The sequence below is a fragment of the Palaemon carinicauda genome, chromosome 22, assembly GCF_036898095.1.
Source record: "Palaemon carinicauda isolate YSFRI2023 chromosome 22, ASM3689809v2, whole genome shotgun sequence".
Classification (NCBI taxonomy): Eukaryota; Metazoa; Arthropoda; class Malacostraca; order Decapoda; family Palaemonidae; genus Palaemon; species Palaemon carinicauda.
In genome coordinates this window covers 90,824,326-90,843,853 of record NC_090746.1, presented here as the reverse complement: position 1 = coordinate 90,843,853, position 19,528 = coordinate 90,824,326, and the positions used below count along the sequence as shown (strand labels likewise).

Here is a 19,528-nt window from a genome sequence, read left to right as displayed (position 1 = left end):
TCAGAGAGTTATACCCTGAACATTTTGTTTCTGCTACCCCTCGTTCTCCTCCATCCGAGTTCTCTCTAGGCATGCAACCTGTTAAGTCTGCCTACACTAAGCTTGTCTTCGCCAGATCGTCAAAGAGAGCTTTGAGAATGTTAGGGGATTGGTTGCAGTCCAAGCAGCAACTGGGAAAGACGTCTTTTATGTTTCCGCCTCCTAAGCTGGCTTCTAAGGCGGGCGTCTGGTATGCCACGGGAGAGGAACCAGGCTTGGGGGTCCCTGCCTCTGCCCAGGCTGACTTCTCAAGTTTGGTTGACTCTCCACGAAGGTCGGCTATGAGACGCTCTAAGGTCTGCTGGACCTTTTCTGACCTGGACCACTTCTTAAAGGGAGTCTTTCGCGCCTTTGAAATTTTTAATTTCCTCGACTGGTGCCTGGGGGCCTTGAGCAAGAAGACTGCCCCTTCTGACAAAGACTCGGCCATGCTGATTATGTCCTGTATGGACAAAGCAATTCGCGATGGTTCCGGCGAACTTGCCTCTATGTTTGTATCGGGAGTCCTCAAGAAAAGGGAACAACTTTGCTCCTTCCTTTCCACTGGTATCACCTCTTGCCAAAGGTCACAGTTACTTTTTGCTCCCCTGTCTAAGTTCCTGTTTCCTGAGGATCTTATCAAGGAAATGTCTGCGGCTCTTATACAGAAGGATACGCATGACCTCGTGGCCTCTTCAGCACGGAAGGCTAAGGTTGCACCTTCAGTTCCAAGAACTTACCGCACCCCAGTGGCTGATACTCCTGCTACCAGATTTATTCCGCCCTTTCGTGGCAGAGCCCCCAGCCGAGGAAGTACCCGCCCAGACGGTCACAGGGGCAGGTCCAAGAAAGGTACCAAGTCTTCGAAAAGCAAACATTGACTCTCCTCCTCTCCAGACAGCCGTAGGAGCCAGACTCAAGACCTTCTGGCAAGCTTGGGAAAGAAGAGGTGCAGACGCCCAGTCTGTCAAGTGGCTAAGGGAGGGTTACAGGATCCCATTCTGCCGCAATCCCCCTCTGACCACTTCTCCCATCAACCTCTCTCCCAACTACAAGGAAAAGGACAAGAGGCTAGCGTTACATCAAGAGGTGTCGCTCCTGTTACAGAAGGAGGCAGTGGTGATAGTCCGGGATCATCAATCCCCGGGCTTTTACAACCGTCTCTTCCTGGTGGCCAAGAAGACAGGAGGTTGGAGACCGGTGCTGGACGTCAGTGCGCTCAATGCTTATGTCACCAAGCAGACGTTCACTATGGAGACGACGAAGTCGGTCCTAGCAGCGGTCAGGCAGGAGGACTGGATGGTCTCGTTGGATCTGAAAGACGCCTACTTTCACGTCCCCATTCATCCAGACTCCCAACCTTTTCTGAGATTCGTTTTTGGAAAGGTTGTGTACCAATTCCAAGCCCTGTGTTTTGGCCTAAGCACAGCACCTATGGTGTTTACGCGACTGATGAGGAATATTGCCAAATTCCTCCACTTGGCGGACATCAGAGCCTCCCTTTATTTAGACGACTGGCTTTTAAGAGCCCCCACAAGTCGTCGCTGTCTGGAGAGTCTCAGATGGACTTTGGACTTGACCAAGGAACTGGGTCTTTTGGTCAACTTAGAGAAGTCCCAGCTTATTCCTTCCCAAACCATCGTTTACCTGGGAATGGAGATTCGGAGTCAAGCTTTTCGGGCTTTTCCGTCGGCCCCAAGAATCAACCAAGCCCTAGAGTGCATCCTGAGCATGCTGAAGAGGAACAGATGCTCGGTGAGACAGTGGATGAGTCTAACAGGGACCCTGTCATCGTTAGCCCTGTTCACCGAGTTAGGGAGACTCCACCTCCGCCCCCTTCAATACCATCTAGCAGCTCACTGGGACAAGAATATGACGCTCGAAGCGGTCTCTATTCCTGTTACCAAAGAGATGAAGACCACTCTCATGTGGTGGAAGAGCAACATCCTTCTCAAGGAGGGTCTCTCGTTAGCTGTTCAGACCCCCAATCTTCATCTCTATTCGGACGCATCAGACTCGGGCTGGGGCGCGACCTTGGACGGACAGGAATGCTCGGGAACATGGAACAAGGAACAGGAAACGCTTCACATCAATTGCAAGGAGTTGTTGGCAGTACATCTGGCCTTAATGAACTTCAAGTCCCTCCTGCTAAGCAAGGTGGTGGAGGTGAACACCACAGCCTTGGCGTACATCTCCAAGCAGGGAGGGACTCATTCGAGGAAGCTGTACGAGATAGCAAGGGACCTCCTCATTTGGTCAAGAAGTCGAAACCTCACGCTGGTAACGAGATTCATTCAAGGCAATATGAATGTCTCGGCAGATCGCCTCAGCAGGAAGGGTCAAGTCATCCCCACAGAATGGACCCTTCACAAGAACGTGTGCAACAGGCTTTGGGCCTTGTGGGGTCAGCCAACGATAGATCTGTTCGCTACCTCGATGACCAAGAGGCTCCCATTGTACTGTTCCCCAATCCCAGACCCGGCAGCAGTTCACGTGGATGCTTTTCTGCTGGATTGGTCCCACTTCGATCTATATGCATTCCCGCCGTTCAAGATCATCAACAGAGTTATTCAGAAGTTCGTCTCTCACGAAGGGACACGGCTGACGTTGGTTGCTCCCCTTTGGCCTGCAAGAGAATGGTTCACAGAGGTACTGCAATGGCTGGTCGACGTTCCCAGGACTCTCCCTCTAAGAGTGGACCTTCTACGTCAACCTCACGTAAAGAAGGTACACCCAAGCCTCCACGCTCTTCGTCTGACTGCCTTCAGACTATCGAAAGACTCTCTAGAGCTAGAGGCTTTTCGAAGGAGGCAGCCAGAGCGATTGCCAGAGCAAGGAGGATATCCACTCACAGAGTCTATCAATCCAAGTGGGAAGTCTTCCGAAGCTGGTGCAGAGCCAATGCAGTTTCCTCTACCAGTACCTCTGTAACCCAAGTTGCTGACTTCCTGTTGCATCTTAGGAATGTTAGATCTCTTTCGGCTCCTACGATAAAAGGGTACAGAAGTATGTTGGCAACAGTTTTCCGCCACAGAGGCTTGGATCTTTCCTCCAACAAAGATCTACAGGACATCCTTAAGTCTTTCGAGACCTCTAAAGAACGTCGCTTGTCCACTCCAGGCTGGAATCTAGACGTAGTCTTAAGGTTCCTTATGTCTCCTAGATTTGAACCTCTCCAGTCAGCCTCTTTCAAAGACCTTACTCTCAAAACTCTTTTCCTCGTCTGCCTTGCAACAGCCAAAAGAGTTAGTGAGGTTCACGCCTTCAGCAGGAACATAGGATTCACATCCGAAACAGCTACATGTTCCTTACAGCTCGGGTTTTTGGCAAAAAATGAACTTCCTTCACGTCCTTGGCCTAGGTCGTTCGAAATTCCTAGCCTTTCCAACATGGTGGGTAACGAGCTAGAGAGAGTTCTTTGCCCTGTCAGAGCTCTAAAGTACTATCTTAAAAGGTCAAAACCTATACGAGGACAATCAGAGGCCTTATGGTGTGCCATTAAGAAACCTTCGATGCCTATGTCCAAGAACGCAGTTTCGTATTACATAAGGCTTCTGATTAGAGAAGCTCATTCTCACATGAAGGATGAAGACCTTGCTTTGCTGAAGGTAAGGACACACGAAGTGAGAGCTGTGGCTACTTCGTTGGCCTTCAAACAGAACCGTTCTCTGCAGAGTATTATGGATGCAACCTATTGGAGGAGCAAGTCAGTGTTTGCATCATTCTATCTCAAAGATGTCCAGTCTCTTTACGAGAACTGCTACACCCTGGGACCATTCGTAGCAGCGAGTGCAGTAGTAGGTGAGGGCTCAGCCACTACATTCCCTTAATCCCATAACCTTTTTTAACCTTTCTCTTGAATGCTTTTATTGTTGTTTTTGGGTTGTTACGGTAGGCTAAGAAGCCTTCCGCATCCTAGTTGATTTGGCGGGTGGTCAATTCTTTCTTGAGAAGCGCCTAGGTTAGAGGTTGTGTAGAGGTCCTTTAGTATGGGTTGCAACCCTTTATACTTCAGCACCTTAGAGTTGTTCAGCCTCCTAAGAGGAACGCTGCGCTCAGTAAGGAAGACGAACTTATTAAAGGCAGAGTAATGGTTCAAGTCGACTTCCTTACCAGGTACTTATAATTTCATTGTTATTTTGAATAACTGATAATATGAAATACGGGATACTTAGCTTCTTGATTAACATGTACACTGGTTTTCACCCACCCCCCTGGGTGTGAATCAGCTACATGATTATCGGGTAAGATTAATATTGAAAAATGTTATTTTCATTAGTAAAATAAATTTTTGAATATACTTACCCGATAATCATGATTTAATTGACCCACCCTTCCTCCCCATAGAGAACCAGTGGACCGAGGAAAAAATTGAGGTGGTGTTGTCAAGAAGTACTGGAGTACCTGACCACAGATGGCGCTGGTGAGTACACCCCCCTCTTGTATAGCGATCGCTGGCGTATCCCGTCCGTAGAATTCTGTCGGGCAACGGAGTTGACAGCTACATGATTATCGGGTAAGTATATTCAAAAATTTATTTTACTAATGAAAATAACATTTTTATGACCTTTCCTAAAGGAAATAGTGATATGTTATCCTCGTGTATGTATCACGAAGAGTTCTGCATTACTAATCTTCCCCTCTGATCTTGACCATGAATTTTTCAATATTAAACTTACTCGGTGATCATATAGCTGTCAGCTCTGCTGCCCGACAGAAAAACCTACGGGCGGAATACGCCAGCGATCGCTATACAGGTGGGGGTGTACATCAACAGCGCCATCTGTCGAGCAGGTACTCAAGTACTCGATGTCAACACAGAACCAATTTTCTCTCTGTCGTGCCACCGGCAAGACCTACTGAATACGCTCTTGTTTTCTGGATTGATTTTCACGTTATTTGGTGAAGTATTCATTTCTGGTTATTAGCTATCGCTGTGCAGAAGTTATCTTCAATACTTCCTTGCATTCTTTTTTGGATTTTGGATTATTTGTTGACGACTTGGATAGATTTTGAATTCCCCTCTTTGACTAATTCAAGATGTCTGACCCTTCTCAAGTCCCCAAGTACAGGAAATGTAGCGCTAGGGACTGTTCAAGGCGTCTTCCGAAGGCCTCTATCGATCCGCACACCGTTTGTTCCAATTGTAGGGGTAAAGCCTGTCAATTGGAAGATCGATGTGAGGAATGCGTTGGGCTTTCGGAATTCGGGTTTCAAGAATTCCTGAAATATGCACGTAGGCTAGAGAAGGATAGGATCAGGAGGAGTTCGTCTCGCTCAATTGATTTTTCCTCTCCCCATGCCCCTCAACCTATTCCTTCCCCTGTAGTGGTTGCACCCGACCCCCCTGCTAGCTCTCATCAACCTTCAATGGCAGATATGATGCGTGCCATCCAGGCTCTAGGTGAGAGAGTCGAGTCATTGGCGAATGACCGCAATCAACTCATGGCTGACGTCAGAGAGTTGAAAGGTAAAAGTGCAGTGGGAAGTGAAGTGAGTGTCAGTGCAGTGAAAAGTGTCAGTGTTACGCATGAGGGTGCGTCTATTCGTGCCTGTCGTCCTCCCAGTCCGGGACCTCTTGCAAGCTCCCAAGCCCAGGGGAGAAGCAATGTCGTACGACCAAAGGGTTCGACAGGCTTTAATCAGCGGACAGACGTACCCTCCGTGGTTTCGGACGTATCTTACCTAGATCGTCCCACCCACAAGAAGACGAGTGAGCCCGTTCATTCCTCGTCTGCGGAAGAGGTTTCTCGACAGAAACGATGGACCAAGGTCTCACGGCCTCTTAAACGTAAGGTCCCTTCCGAGCAAGTCCAACGGCCCAGGTGTAGCCACTGGGTCAGTTCGGACTCGCTGCAGTCCTCCGACGACTGCACACCTCCTAAGAGAGGCAAAGTGGTACCGCAACAGGCAGTAACTCCGTCTGTTGCCGCACCCGCTGTTTTAGACCCTCAGTCACAACGGACAGTAACTCCGTCTGTTGCCGCTTTTGTAGACCCTAAGTGGTCTTTGCTGCAGTCTATGCAAACTCAGTTAGCTGCTGTTATGCAGGAGTTTCGTGCGGAGAAGGTTGACGCTGCACCCGTTAGCCTACAACCTGCCACGGTTGTGCGCCCAGCAGACGCTGAGGCTGCCTGCTCCCACACTCCAGCTGTGAGAGCTCCACCACCCATGCGCAGTCGACCCTGCCAGACGCATGCTGACGTTCACAGACGCACGGAACCCTCCGTTGCCGTGCGTGAGCTACCACAACAACAGGAGGGTGGAGTTAGGCTGCCGTGTTTTGACGCGGTGCGTCAGCCTCCGCAACCCACGGTGGTCTCCGCTATCCTTCCACAGTCGGGAGTAGACGCTTTGCGCACCCACTCAGCTTTGGTTGTTGCCAGTTCTCAGACTGACCAACAGTGGCATGACGTTGGGTCCAGTGCAGCCACGCATGCACCCGTGCTGCCGGACTCAGCCGTCCAGCCTACTCCGTTGCCTCTTCCTCCTCAACATTCAGACGATGGTATCTCTGATGATGACGAAGCTGCACATCTTGACGACCAACACTCGAACATCGAAGAACCCAAGACCACGCCTCCCTCCTTAGACTTTAGGAAAGTGCTTGCGCTGTTCAAGGATTTATATCCGGATCAGTTTGTGTCTGCAGCACCACGCTCGCCTCCCTCTGAGTTCGCTTTAGGCATGCAGTCAGCAGCACCTGCCTTTACGAAGCTCGTACTCGCTCGCTCGTCCAAGAGAGCTTTAAGGGTACTGGGAGAGTGGTTGCAGTCCAAGAAGCAACTTGGGAAGACATCCTTCATGTTTCCCCCGGTCAAGCTTGCTTCCAGATCTAGCGTCTGGTATGCCACGGGAGAAGTTCTCGGCTTGGGAGTTCCTGCCTCTGCCCAGGGCGACTTCTCAAGTCTGGTAGACTCTCCCCGCAGGCTGGCTATGAGACGCTCCAAGATTTGCTGGACTCCTTCGGATATGGACCATCTTATGAAGGGAGTTTTCCGTGCATTCGAAGTCTTTAACTTCTTGGACTGGTGTTTGGGAGCGTTGAGCAGGAAGACCTCCCCTTCTGATAAGGAAACTTCCATGCTCATCATGTCCTGCATGGACAAAGCCATACGGGATGGTTCTAGTGAACTTGCGGCTTCTTTCGTGTCTGGGGTCCTCAAGAAGCGGGATCACCTTTGCTCCTTCTTGTCAGCTGGAGTCACCCCATGTCAAAAGTCGGAGCTTATGTTTGCTCCACTCTCGAAGTGTCTCTTCCCTGAAGAGTTGATCAAGGAGATTGCTGCCTCCTTGATCCAGAAAGACACCCATGACCTGGTGGCGTCATCCGCACGCAAAGCCACCCCTTTGCCCTCCGTGCCTAGACCCAGGATGGACACTCCAGCTTCAAGGTTCATTCCGCCCTTTCGTGGCAGAGCCTCCAGCAGAGGAGGTGCTCGTGCCGGAAGTCAACGTGGGAGCAAGAAGAAGGGTTCCAAGTCCTCTAGAGGCAGAGTCTGACTGCCACCTTCTTCAGACAGCAGTGGGAGCCAGGCTCAAGAACTACTGGCAAGCCTGGGAGAACAGGGGTGCAGACGCACAGTCTGTGAAGTTACTCAAGGAGGGGTACAAGATTCCATTCTTGCGCAAGCCCCCTCTAGCAACAACTCCCATCGACCTCTCTCCCAGGTACAGAGAGGAGGACAAGAGACTAGCTTTACAGCAAGAGGTGTCTCTCTTACTACAAAAGGGAGCGGTAGTCATAGTCCGGGACCATCAATCCCCGGGCTTCTACAACCGCCTCTTCTTAGTGCCGAAGAAGACAGGAGGGTGGAGACCGGTGCTAGACGTCAGTGCTCTGAATGTCTTTGTCACAAAGCAGACGTTCACCATGGAGACGACAAAGTCGGTTCTAGCATCGGTCAGGAAGGAAGACTGGATGGTCTCGTTAGACCTAAAGGACGCTAACTTTCACGTCCCCATCCACCCAGATTCCCAACCTTTTCTAAGGTTCGTTTTCGGGAAGGTTGTGTACCAGTTCCAAGCCCTGTGCTTTGGCCTAAGCACGGCACCTCTAGTTTTTACCAAACTGATGAGGAATATTGCCAAATTCCTGCATTTAGCAAACATCAGAGCCTCCCTCTATTTGGACGACTGGCTTTTAAGAGCTGCGTCAAGTCGTCGCTGTCTGGAGAATCTACAGTGGACTCTAGATCTGACCAAGGAATTGGGTCTCCTGGTCAATATAGAAAAGTCCCAACTCGTCCCATCCCAAACTATAGTATACCTAGGAATGGAGATTCAGAGTCAAGCTTTTCGGGCTTTTCCGTCGGCCCCCAGAATCAGTCAAGCCCAAGAATGCATCCAGTCCATGCTGAAGAAGGACCGATGTTCAGTCAGACAGTGGATGAGTCTGATAGGGATGCTTTCATCACTGGACCAGTTCATCGCGTTAGGGAGACTCCACCTCCGCCCCCTTCAATTTCACTTAGCTGCTCACTGGAGAAAGGACAAGACGCTAGAAGCGGTCTCGGTTCCTATTTCCGAGAAGATGAAGTCGTCACTGACTTGGTGGAAGAACAACATTCTCCTCAGGGAGGGTCTGCCACTGGCTGTTCAGACCCCCGACCACCTTCTCTTCTCGGACGCATCGGACACGGGCTGGGGTGCGACATTGGACGGTCGGGAATGCTCGGGCACGTGGAATGCGGTTCAAAGCGAGTTGCACATCAACTGCAAGGAGCTACTGGCAGTTCATCTGGCCTTGAGAAGCTTCAAGTCCCTCCTTCTAGGCAAGGTGGTGGAGGTGAACTCCGACAACACCACAGCCTTGGCGTACATCTCCAAGCAAGGAGGGACTCATTCGATGACGTTGTACGAGATCGCAAGGGACCTCCTCACCTGGTCAAGAGATCGAAACATATCCCTAGTAACGAGGTTCATTCAAGGCGACATGAATGTCATGGCAGACCGCCTCAGCCGGAAGGGTCAAATCATCCCAACAGAGTGGACCCTTCACAAGAATGTATGCAACAGACTATGGGCCTTATGGGGTCAGCCCACCATAGATCTGTTCGCAACCTCGATGACCAAGAGGCTCCCAATTTATTGTTCACCGATTCCGGACCCAGCAGCAGTTCACATAGATGCCTTTCTTCTGGATTGGTCCCATCTAGACCTTTATGCGTTCCCCCCGTTCAAGATTGTCAACAGAGTACTGCAGAAGTTCGCCTCACGAAGGGACAAGGTTGACGTTGGTTGCTCCCCTCTGGCCCGCGAGAGAATGGTTCACCGAGGTACTGCAATGGCTAGTAGACGTTCCCAGATCACTTCCTCTAAGAGTGGACCTTCTGCGTCAGCCGCATGTAAAGAAGGTACACCCAAGCCTCCACGCTCTTCGTCTGACTGCCTTCAGACTATCGAAAGACTCTCGAGAGCTAGAGGCTTTTCGAAGGAGGCAGCCAGAGCGATTGCTAGAGCTAGGAGGACATCCACTCTCAAAGTCTACCAGTCGAAGTGGGAAGTCTTCCGAAGCTGGTGCAAGTCTAAATCAGTATCCTCAACCAGTACCTCTGTAACTCAGATAGCTGACTTCCTTTTATACCTAAGGAAGGAAAGATCCCTTTCAGCTCCCACGATCAAGGGTTACAGGAGCATGTTTGCAGCAGTCTTCCGTCACAGAGGCTTAGATCTTTCCAACAACAAAGATCTACAGGACCTCCTTAAGTCTTTTAAGACCTCGAAGGAGCGTCGGTTGGCCACACCAGGTTGGAACTTAGACGTGGTACTAAGGTTCCTTATGTCAGCAAGGTTCGAACCACTTCAATCAGTCTCTTTAAAAGATCTCACTTTGAAAACTCTTTTCCTCGTCTGCTTAGCAACAGCTAAAAGAGTCAGTGAGATACACGCCTTCAGCAGGAACATTGGATTTACATCTGAAACGGCTACATGTTCCTTACAGCTTGGTTTTTTAGCCAAAAACGAACTTCCTTCTCGTCCTTGGCCCAAATCGTTCGATATTCCAAGCCTTGCTAATTTGGTTGGTAATGAACTAGAAAGAGTACTATGCCCGGTAAGAGCTCTTAAGTACTATTTGAAACGGACTAAGCCATTACGTGGACAATCAGAAGCTTTATGGTGCGCCATTAAGAAACCTTCTTTACCAATGTCGAAGAATGCAGTTTCTTATTATATCAGACTTTTAATTCGAGAAGCTCATTCCCATCTGAATGAGGAGGACCATGCTTTGCTGAAGGTAAGGACACATGAAGTTAGAGCTGTCGCAACTTCAGTGGCCTTCAAACAAAACAGATCTCTGCAGAGTGTAATGGATGCAACCTATTGGAGAAGCAAGTCAGTGTTCGCATCATTTTACCTTAAAGATGTCCAGTCTCTTTACGAGAACTGCTACACCCTGGGACCATTCGTAGCAGCGAGTGCAGTAGTGGGTGAGGGCTCAACCACTACATTCCCCTAATCCCATAACCTTTTTAATCTTTCTCTTGAAATGCTTTTTATTGTTGTTTTTGGGTTGTCCGGAAGGCTAAGAAGCCTTTCGCATCCTGGTTGATTTGGCGGGTGGTCAAATTCTTTCTTGAGAAGCGCCTAGATTAGAGGTTTTGATGAGGTCCTTTAGTATGGGTTGCAACCCTTCATACTTCAGCTCCTAGGAGTCGCTCAGCATCCTGTGAGGATCGCGAGGCTCAGTAAGGAAGACGTACTTAAAAAGGCAGAGTAATTGTTCAAGTCGACTTCCTTACCAGGTACTTATTAATTTTATGTTTGTTATTTTGAATAACTGCTAAAATGAAATACGGAATACTTAGCTCTTAATGTTAACATATATGCTGGTCTCTACCCACCCCCCTGGGTGTGAATCAGCTATATGATCACCGGGTAAGTTTAATATTGAAAAATGTTATTTTCATTAGTAAAATAAATTTTTGAATATACTTACCCGGTGATCATAAATTAAAGGACCCACCCTTCCTCCCCAATAGAGACCCAGTGGACCGAGGAGAAAATTGGTTCTGTGTTGACATCGAGTACTTGAGTACCTGCTCGACAGATGGCGCTGTTGATGTACACCCCCACCTGTATAGCGATCGCTGGCGTATTCCGCCCGTAGGTTTTTCTGTCGGGCAGCAGAGCTGACAGCTATATGATCACCGGGTAAGTATATTCAAAAATTTATTTTACTAAAGAAAATAACATATTTCCTAGAATAATTTTTCCTGCAATAGAATGATGCTTAGCTAGCACATATTAGAGCCTGAACTTTTATTTGTTTCCAAAGATACATGTCCCAGGCCCCCCCGGTACAGAGGGTCAAATGCATATTGTTGATACATTAATAGACATGACATTTAATCAGTATTTACCCATAAGATGTGAAGAGAGTGGAAATTATTGTAACATGGAATCTTCCATTGAGGGAGATTTCCATGATTTTAGTATAGTCAGCATTTCTGAGCGCCTGGGGCATCATCTTATGAAGAGCACTAACCAGTTGATAGTCATGAATGCAAGGGTCCATGCTGTAGAGCTACTTTCTGTGCACCTATGTAAAAGCAATAGATCTAAGAAACAACAGTGCAGTGTTTATTCTAACCCAAGCACTGGTCATTATTTGCGTCAGTGCATGGGAACATAGTACTGTATTATTGGATAATAAAATCTTGTTAAAATCTGTGAAGACAAAGTGCACTATAGCTAAGAAGACAATGAGAGCTATGTCAGCAGTTGCTATGGACAAATAAGATAAAGGGGCTATTGGGGGCAGTGGAAGTGATGATGAAAACATTCTCCTATGACATGCCCATGATGTAGACGATAGACTTGATAGGTTGACAATCCTTGTTCAAGAATTAATGAACAATTGTATTCAGCAATAAGAAAACATATCACCACACTCAAATGAACCCCTGATTTACACGGGAAGAGACACCCAGACAATGGTAGATACACAAAATATCCTAGTCAGGAAACTTCCTGAAATCCAGTCGACCGTCAGGCTGTTTGACGACCAGTTTCCCAGAGAATGGTTTCAGTCGATTGAAATCTTCTTAGGGAATTTCTAAGTCCCTATGTATGGGTGGCAAGGAAGCGAGATGCTGCGATTAAAAAGTTCCACTGGCAGGTTCCCAAGGCTGAGATCACAAAGCTCAGGAACTCTATCCTTAAGAACTCAATACTGTATAAAGGTTTAAAGGCCTCTCATTAATGGCATAGGCAAGGGATAGTGACATTTCCCTATTAAACAGGACAATACCCTAGAGACTAACCATAATACATATGATAAGCACCCAAGCCCCCTCTTCACCCAAGCTAAGACCAGGGAGGGCCAGGCAATGGCTTCTGATGAATAAGCATATAGACCTATAGGCTCTCCCAAACCCCCCATCCTTAGCTCACAAGGACGGTGAGGTTCCAGTGACCAAATTAACTAACAAGTTTGAGCTGGACTTAAACCCCAGTCTAGCAATTTCCAGGCAAGGACGCTACCACCAAGCCACCAGTTAAGATGGAAGAGGTTGTGAGGGCGGCTGATTGAGGAAGAAGTCCTCTAAGGACTCCCTACTCCACAGAGCCTTGACATCCAGGTACTATGGTAAAGTTCCACTACCTACGAGGAAGCAGCCGCAATCCATCAAGCCCTCCATCAGCAGGCCGGCAGGGTCCTCTAAGAAGGTTTTCAATCAGTCCTTTCCTGCCAAAGATCCAAAGGGCCCCAGACCCTCCAGAGTAGGTAAAAGTGGTACGGGAAGTGGCAGAGGCCGCACCCGCTAGGGAGGGCAATCCTCTCACTGGTGAAGGGATGGCTGCAACACCACTGGCAAAGGTAGCTGCAGCATGGGGCCGATCCTTGGACAATCTTCGTGGCACTTGGGTAATCTCTCTTTAGTTTCATTTCTAATCCGATCTTGTCATTTAACTCCCAATATCCTTCTGAGGGCTGTGTTCTCAAATCTACTAAATCTGTTGAAGATTGTTTCATTGTCATACCCTGACTCATGTCCATACAGTAACACTGATCTCACTAAACTGATATATAGTCTGATCTTTATATGGAATTTCAGGCAATTTGATTTCCAAATTTTACTTAACCTTTCTACCCCCAATGGACGTACTGGTACGTTTCACAAAACTCATCCCTTAACCCCCATGGACGTACCGGTACGTTGTTGCAAAAAGCTGCTATTTGCATTTTTTTGCATATTTTTGATAACTTTATGAGAAACTTCAGGCATTTTCAAAATATAATGAGACCAACCTGACCTCTCTATGACAAAAATTAAGGCTGTCAGCGCAATCTAAAAAAAAAAAAATATTGTAAAACGTGCTTGAAAAAGAAAAACGCCTGAGTGTTGAGGGTTGGAAAGTTCCAAATAGCATTGGGGGTAAAAGGGTTAACCTAGCTATTGTCTGATTTGTTTTTTTCAATCTTTCACTAAACTGTAATTCTAAAGACCCTGTATTGGAGATTATAGTTCCTAAATACTGAAACGAGTGAACCTCATTAATCCTTTATCCTTTATCTCAATTATGGCTATACTGTAATTCTTGATTTCTAAAAAATCTTGAGCTTACTACCTTGAGGAATTATTCTTATTCGAGAATGCTTTTGCATAGTTTTGAAACATTATTCCTCGATGAGTAAGAAAAATAAATTGTGTTTTGAAGCGGCCCATACTCTATATGCCCAAAGAAGGTTATGAAGGAATTTTTTCAGTTTTTTTTTCTGTAAATAAGATTATGCACAATGAAACATCTGTATCCTTACATGAGTAAAGAGAATATAAAGTGATATCACAGTCACTTTCACCATGAGCCCTTTTAAAATATCTAACATCTGAGTACTATTTTCCATCAATTTATTTGCAATAGATTGGTTAGCCAATCAGTTGAATGAAGGTCCAGCCAAAAGTAAGAATGTCATCACATAAACTTACTGGTATTGAAAATATTTTGGTTAGTGTTTCTGAACTTTGAAGGAGCTATATTTGAAAACTAGATATAGAAGAATTTTAAGATGGCAGTGGGCTACTTACAAGTTAAGGCATCACGCGATATCACAGCTAGTGTACAAAGAATTGTATCAAATGGTAATTTTTATTGTTTTATTTGTAAAAAATAACTTTATGCTACCATCAATTTTTTTCAAATCAACTGACTTATTCTCATTCCGCTAAGAATAAGCAATGATGTCCTCAAATATCAATGCTGTAGTTTTCATTTTTTTTGTAGACTAAATAAATTTAAAAGGAAACTGTTGATCAGGTGATTTCAAGGCTCTTTTTATTGATTGATATTAATGATATAACTGATGTATGTATAAGCCGAGAGTGATTTTTAATTTTCTTCTGGTAGAGCAAACAGAAAGTTTTTAATTCGTGTTAACTTTACTTTAAGATTAGTATATTGTAATTTTGTGTAGGTGTCCTTTTAATTTGATATTAACAGACTAGGTAATAACAGTAAATTTATTTTATTACAGGACATGGTGAATGCATACAGTCATCGAGAGAGTGCAGATGTCAAACATGGTGGATGGAATCCTTCATGAGGCGCCACATGGGAGATGGTGTTCAAAATTGTGGTATGTTTTTGAAAAATTATCAACTAAACAGAAATTCAGTATATAATCCTTGTATTCAAATAGTAACGATAGTAAGTGTTCTAGCTTGAAGGATTTTAGGCAAAAATTAATTTAGAGGAAAAGTATAAGCAAATTTATTTTTTTTATTAAAAAACAATCTTAAAATTCCTTGCTGGTATACCATGGTATCTCAGCCACGCGAAGATGTCCTAAGGAAGAAAGAAAAGAACCTTTATGTTCATACCCAGCATCTATCAAAAAATCTCTTTGGAATCATTTTTCAGTTTTTCTTGAAATAGTCAATACTGTACTGCTTATGTTGATCTTCCAGAATTATGTTAAATAGTGACTTGTGTTTGTATCATATTGTTGTATTCATCACTAACTAATCACTAATGTTCTGTCGGATATTTTGGTATTTTAGCATAATTTTTTAAAGCGTTTCTTGTCTTTCTGTAGTGGTGTTCATTTCTTGCCATGTGTGAGTTACTTATTTACATCTGTTTTGTTTATTATATATGCCTTTTGTTTTGTTTAATTTTCACGGTCTCGGCTAAAGAATCTAATTCACTGCTATCTCATTTTACTTTGTAAGGGACTAATTTGCTGCATGCAACTTTGTTTAATATTGTACCCCTCTCTTTCATGTTGAACCCCTCATTTCATGCTTTATACCATAGGTTATCATCATGATACAGTAATACCTTGACATACGAGCAATTGTTGAGGTTTCTTTTAGATAAGAGCCAAGTCTTCACTGCTGCTGTGAATATACCTAAAGGCATGTCATACCACAAAGCTAAAGGTCTCTTGTGTTGAAGAAGGACTCCAATCAAGTGGAAAAACTTCCTTAATCTTCATCATGTCATCTCTATGACATAATTTTCTATTTTCTTTGTGTCATGCGCAAGGACTAGCTTATTTAACATGAATTGATATCCCATAAATGCAGGAAATTCTATACTTTCAAACATCCTTACACATTATAAATGTATTTTCTTTGAAGAAGCTTTAAGCTCTGTTCTATCAATCTACATAAATAATCCTGCAATATATAACTCTTAACACTTATTTCAGCTAGGCCTAGGTAGCCCATTTTAGCAGTCTGGGGAATAGGCAACTTGAATCATCTTTACCCAAATAGAGATTTGGCACTAAAAATATGCTTTCGTAGTTGAACTAATACAGTACAGTATATTAGAAGAAATAAGTGAAACCCTGTTTTTCAATATTTAACTTAGCCGGTGATTATATAGCTGCAACTCTGTTGCTCGACAGACAACTCTACGGAAAAACTCGCCAGCGATCGCTACACAGGTTGCGGGTGTGCCCAACAGCGCCATCTGTCGACCAGATACCCAGCTCTCAATGTAAACAAAGACTCAATTTTCTCTCTGTCGAGGTGTCGACAAGACGTACTTTACTCGCTGTTGCTAAACTGGAGTTTTTCACATCTATTTGGTGAAGTACTATATTCTAGTTTTGAGCTTTCGCTATGCAGGTGTTTTATCTTCATCTTAAATCTTGATCTCGTTTTGGATAGATTTAATTATGGTGACAAAGAGAGTATGGACTTTCTTTCACTTTTAAATGGCCGACCCTTCCCGTAGACGGAAGTGTGTTTAGGCTTTTAGTAATTATCTTATCACGTTATAGATTTTCCTCTATATATTTTATATCTCTCCGCCTTTATTAGGCCTCTTCGATTAACTTTCCATTTATTATAAACATATAAAAATAAATTTTAATGTTTTGTTTATATGCGACCTTTCCTGAGAGTAGGCGGTCCTAACTTGGAAACCGAAGTTAATCAACGTTGAGCCCTTTATATCGTAATTAGCTTTTAAAGAGCTAAGGATTTATAACTTTTTAAATGTAATATTTTATGAAAGAATTTCTTTGATAGTCTTCGTACTGTTTTCAAAGATGAACTAACGTTTAGTTTATTTATGCTACGCAGTTGTTGACGTTCAGGACGTTCAACATGCGCTCTATCGTTACGATAGAGAGAGAGAGAGTGTATCACGGTTTCACTTTGCAGTAAGAGTAAATCGATTCTGACGTTTTGTTCATTCTTTCTTAGCTTAAATGTTTTAAATTCTATTTTAAAGGAACTTTTTATTTGAAAAACCTTTCAGTTTTTTCCTTTAGTCAAATAACATGTTTTTTTTGACGAAATATAATTGGGCTCTTCTCTTAGGTGCGAAATCAAGAGAGAAAGAGAGAGATAGAGACGGAGGGAGAGAGAGGAGAGAAAACGTTCCGTTCAAGCGGGTAACGTTGTTCTCGAGTTACTCTCGTCCCTAGTCGCTGTACGGGGAGGAAGGATAAAACGTTTTTAGTTTTTTATTCTCGTCCCCAGGCTATGTGCGGTGAGAGATTGAAAACGTAGTTTATATGAACTAGTGTTTAGTCTCTTTCCCAGCCACTGATTTTTTTTTTTTTTATCTTAAAATATGTTTTCTGTTTTTTGCTGGTATTAATGAGCTTGCATTATACGACTGATTTCGCAATTACTACCTTTTAATGAAGGGTAGAATTGCGTGTTTCAGGTAGAAATCAGTAAAAGTTTCGATTTCAGTGAAATAAGTGCAAAACAGAAAATCGAAGTGATAAAGTGATATGCGCAAAGTGTTACAGTGTTGCGTCCGAGGGTTCGTCTGTTCGTGCCTGTCGTTCACCTAGTCCGGGACCTCTTGCATGCTCCCAAGCCCAGGGGAGAAGTAATGTCAAACGACTTATGGGTTCGAGAGGCCTTGATCAACGAACAGACGTTTTCCCTCTATGGTATCGGGTGTATCTTACCAAGATCTCCCCTACCATAAGACGAGAGAGACGTTGTTTCTCCTCGTCATTCGAAGGCTTTTCGCATAAGAAACCTGTCACAAGGTTTCGAAGCCCTTAAGCGAAAGTCAGTCCTTTCAGGACAGGTCCAGCGTCCTGGTTACAACCATTAGGACAGCTCTGACCCTATGCAGTCATCGGATAACTGCTCGCCGCCTAACAAAAGCGTAACACAGACTCCGAGAGTCTTTTTTTTTTGTTGGCAAAGTGTTGCGGTCACAGACATTACCCTCGTCTCTTACCACAACCATTTCCGTTGATCCTTAATGGGTTGTATGGCAAGACATGCAGTATATGCTTGCCTCCCTTATGGAAGACTATTCTGCCGATTAGTCCGTTGAGTCTAGCCGTTTATCTCATCAATATCCTGGCTTTCAGCCAACCTAACGTTCCTTTGTGCTTACTGTTGACGTTGGCGTAGCTTAGTCACGTCAGTCAGGTTGTTTAGAACCACACTCGATGCGGTCTCGTGTGGTTTTTCAGCCGCATTTGGACGTTAGGCCACTTGCTGATGCTCCTGTTGACGTTCAAGACGTTCACTAACAATCGGAGTTGACTTGTTTTGACGCTGTGCGTCAACCTCCGCATTCTAGAGTTGTTTTGACTGCTCAGTCTAGGCAGTCAAAGCAGTCTCGAGTGGACGCTGTGCGTCCTCACGCACCTGTTGTGGTTGACAGTTCAGTTGTTGACAGTTCACAGACTGTCAAGCAGTTACATGACGTTGCGTTCTGGTCCGCTACTAATGCACCAGTGAGTGTGGACTCTGCTTGTAAAGCATTGCCACCACGGTAGGTCTCTCCCTTGCTTGAGACTCAGCTTTTATCGGACAAGGTTCCTGTAGATGAGGAAGTTGCTGTTCCCCCTCCTACTGATATTCCCTTGAGGACTCTGTCAGATGGAGAGGAGCCTAAAGCTGCTTAGCCCCCTATGGACTTTAATTAAATCATGATGATTTTTTTAAGGATCTTTGTCCGGATCTTTTTGTAACTGCTGCTCCTCGTTCGCCTAAACGTCAGAGCTTACACTAGGCCTAGCTACTTCGAAGCCGTTGTTTTTAAGCTAGTGCTCTCCCGCTCTCCTAGAGAGCTTTACGTTGGCTAGGCGACTGGTTTTTCACCAGGAGGAGTTTGGGGGATACAGCCTTTGCTTTCCCTTCTTTTAAACTGGTTTATAGAGCGAGAGTCTGATATGACACGAGAGAAGTTCTCGGCTTGGGAGTTCATGCCTCTGCCCAGATAGACTTCTCAATTCTCGTAGACTCTCCCTGGCGCCTGGCCAGGAGACGCTCCAAGTTTTTTACAGGTCAACTTCACAGCTGTTTTCGAGCCTTTGAAGTTTTGCTGTACAATTATGTCATGCATAACAAGGCTTTCAGGGATGGTAAGCGGTACCGCCTCAGTCGCTAACCCCGTCTGTTGCCGCACCTGCTCCCGTAGACCCTAAATGGGCTTTGCTGCCAGACATGCAGTCCAAGCTTGCGTCCTTGATAGAGGACTTTAATGCGGAGAAGGTAGCTACCGAACCTTCTGGCCAACAACCTTCCAACCGGTCGGTTGTGCGCCCTGTTGACGCTGAGGTAACCTACTCGCGTCTGCCAGTTGAGGTGGTTCCTCCACCGATGCGACCCAGTGTGGGTTGCCAGCCGCACGTTGACGTTAAGCGACGCTCGGAGGTGGTTGTTGACGTTCAACAACCAGCAGAGGTGACTTGTTTTGATGCAGTGCGTCAACCTCAGCAACCCGGTAGGGTGTTGACTGCACAACCCAGACGGTCTAGACAGTCTCGGGTTGACGCTGTGCTTCCTCGCGCACCCATGGTTGTTGACAGTTCACAGACTGTGCAGCAGTTCCATGATGTTGCGTCCGGCTCCGTCACGCATGCACCAGTGTGACCGGACTCAGCGAGCCAGACGTTGCCCACTCCGTTGCCGTTTCCTCATCAGTTTTCGGATGAGGAACCCTCTGATGAGGACGTTGCTGAACAACAAGACGATCAGCCCCCAGAATAGATCAAGCCCTGCTATCCATCCAGAAGATGCTGAAGAAGGAACGCTGCTCAGTCAGGCTGTGGATGAGTCTGGTAGGG

The 19,528-nt window shown here is 45.6% G+C and overlaps 1 protein-coding gene across 1 annotated transcript in view; it reads left to right on the top strand.

The window, feature by feature from the left end:
- Positions 1-19,528, top strand: part of LOC137615965 (dyslexia-associated protein KIAA0319-like protein) — a 169,725-nt gene that overhangs the window by 128,492 nt on the left and 21,705 nt on the right. The window contains exon 13 of the mRNA XM_068345648.1: positions 14,498-14,599. Coding sequence (XP_068201749.1) covers positions 14,498-14,599 — 102 coding nt within the window. The remainder of the gene's footprint in view (positions 1-14,497; positions 14,600-19,528) is intronic.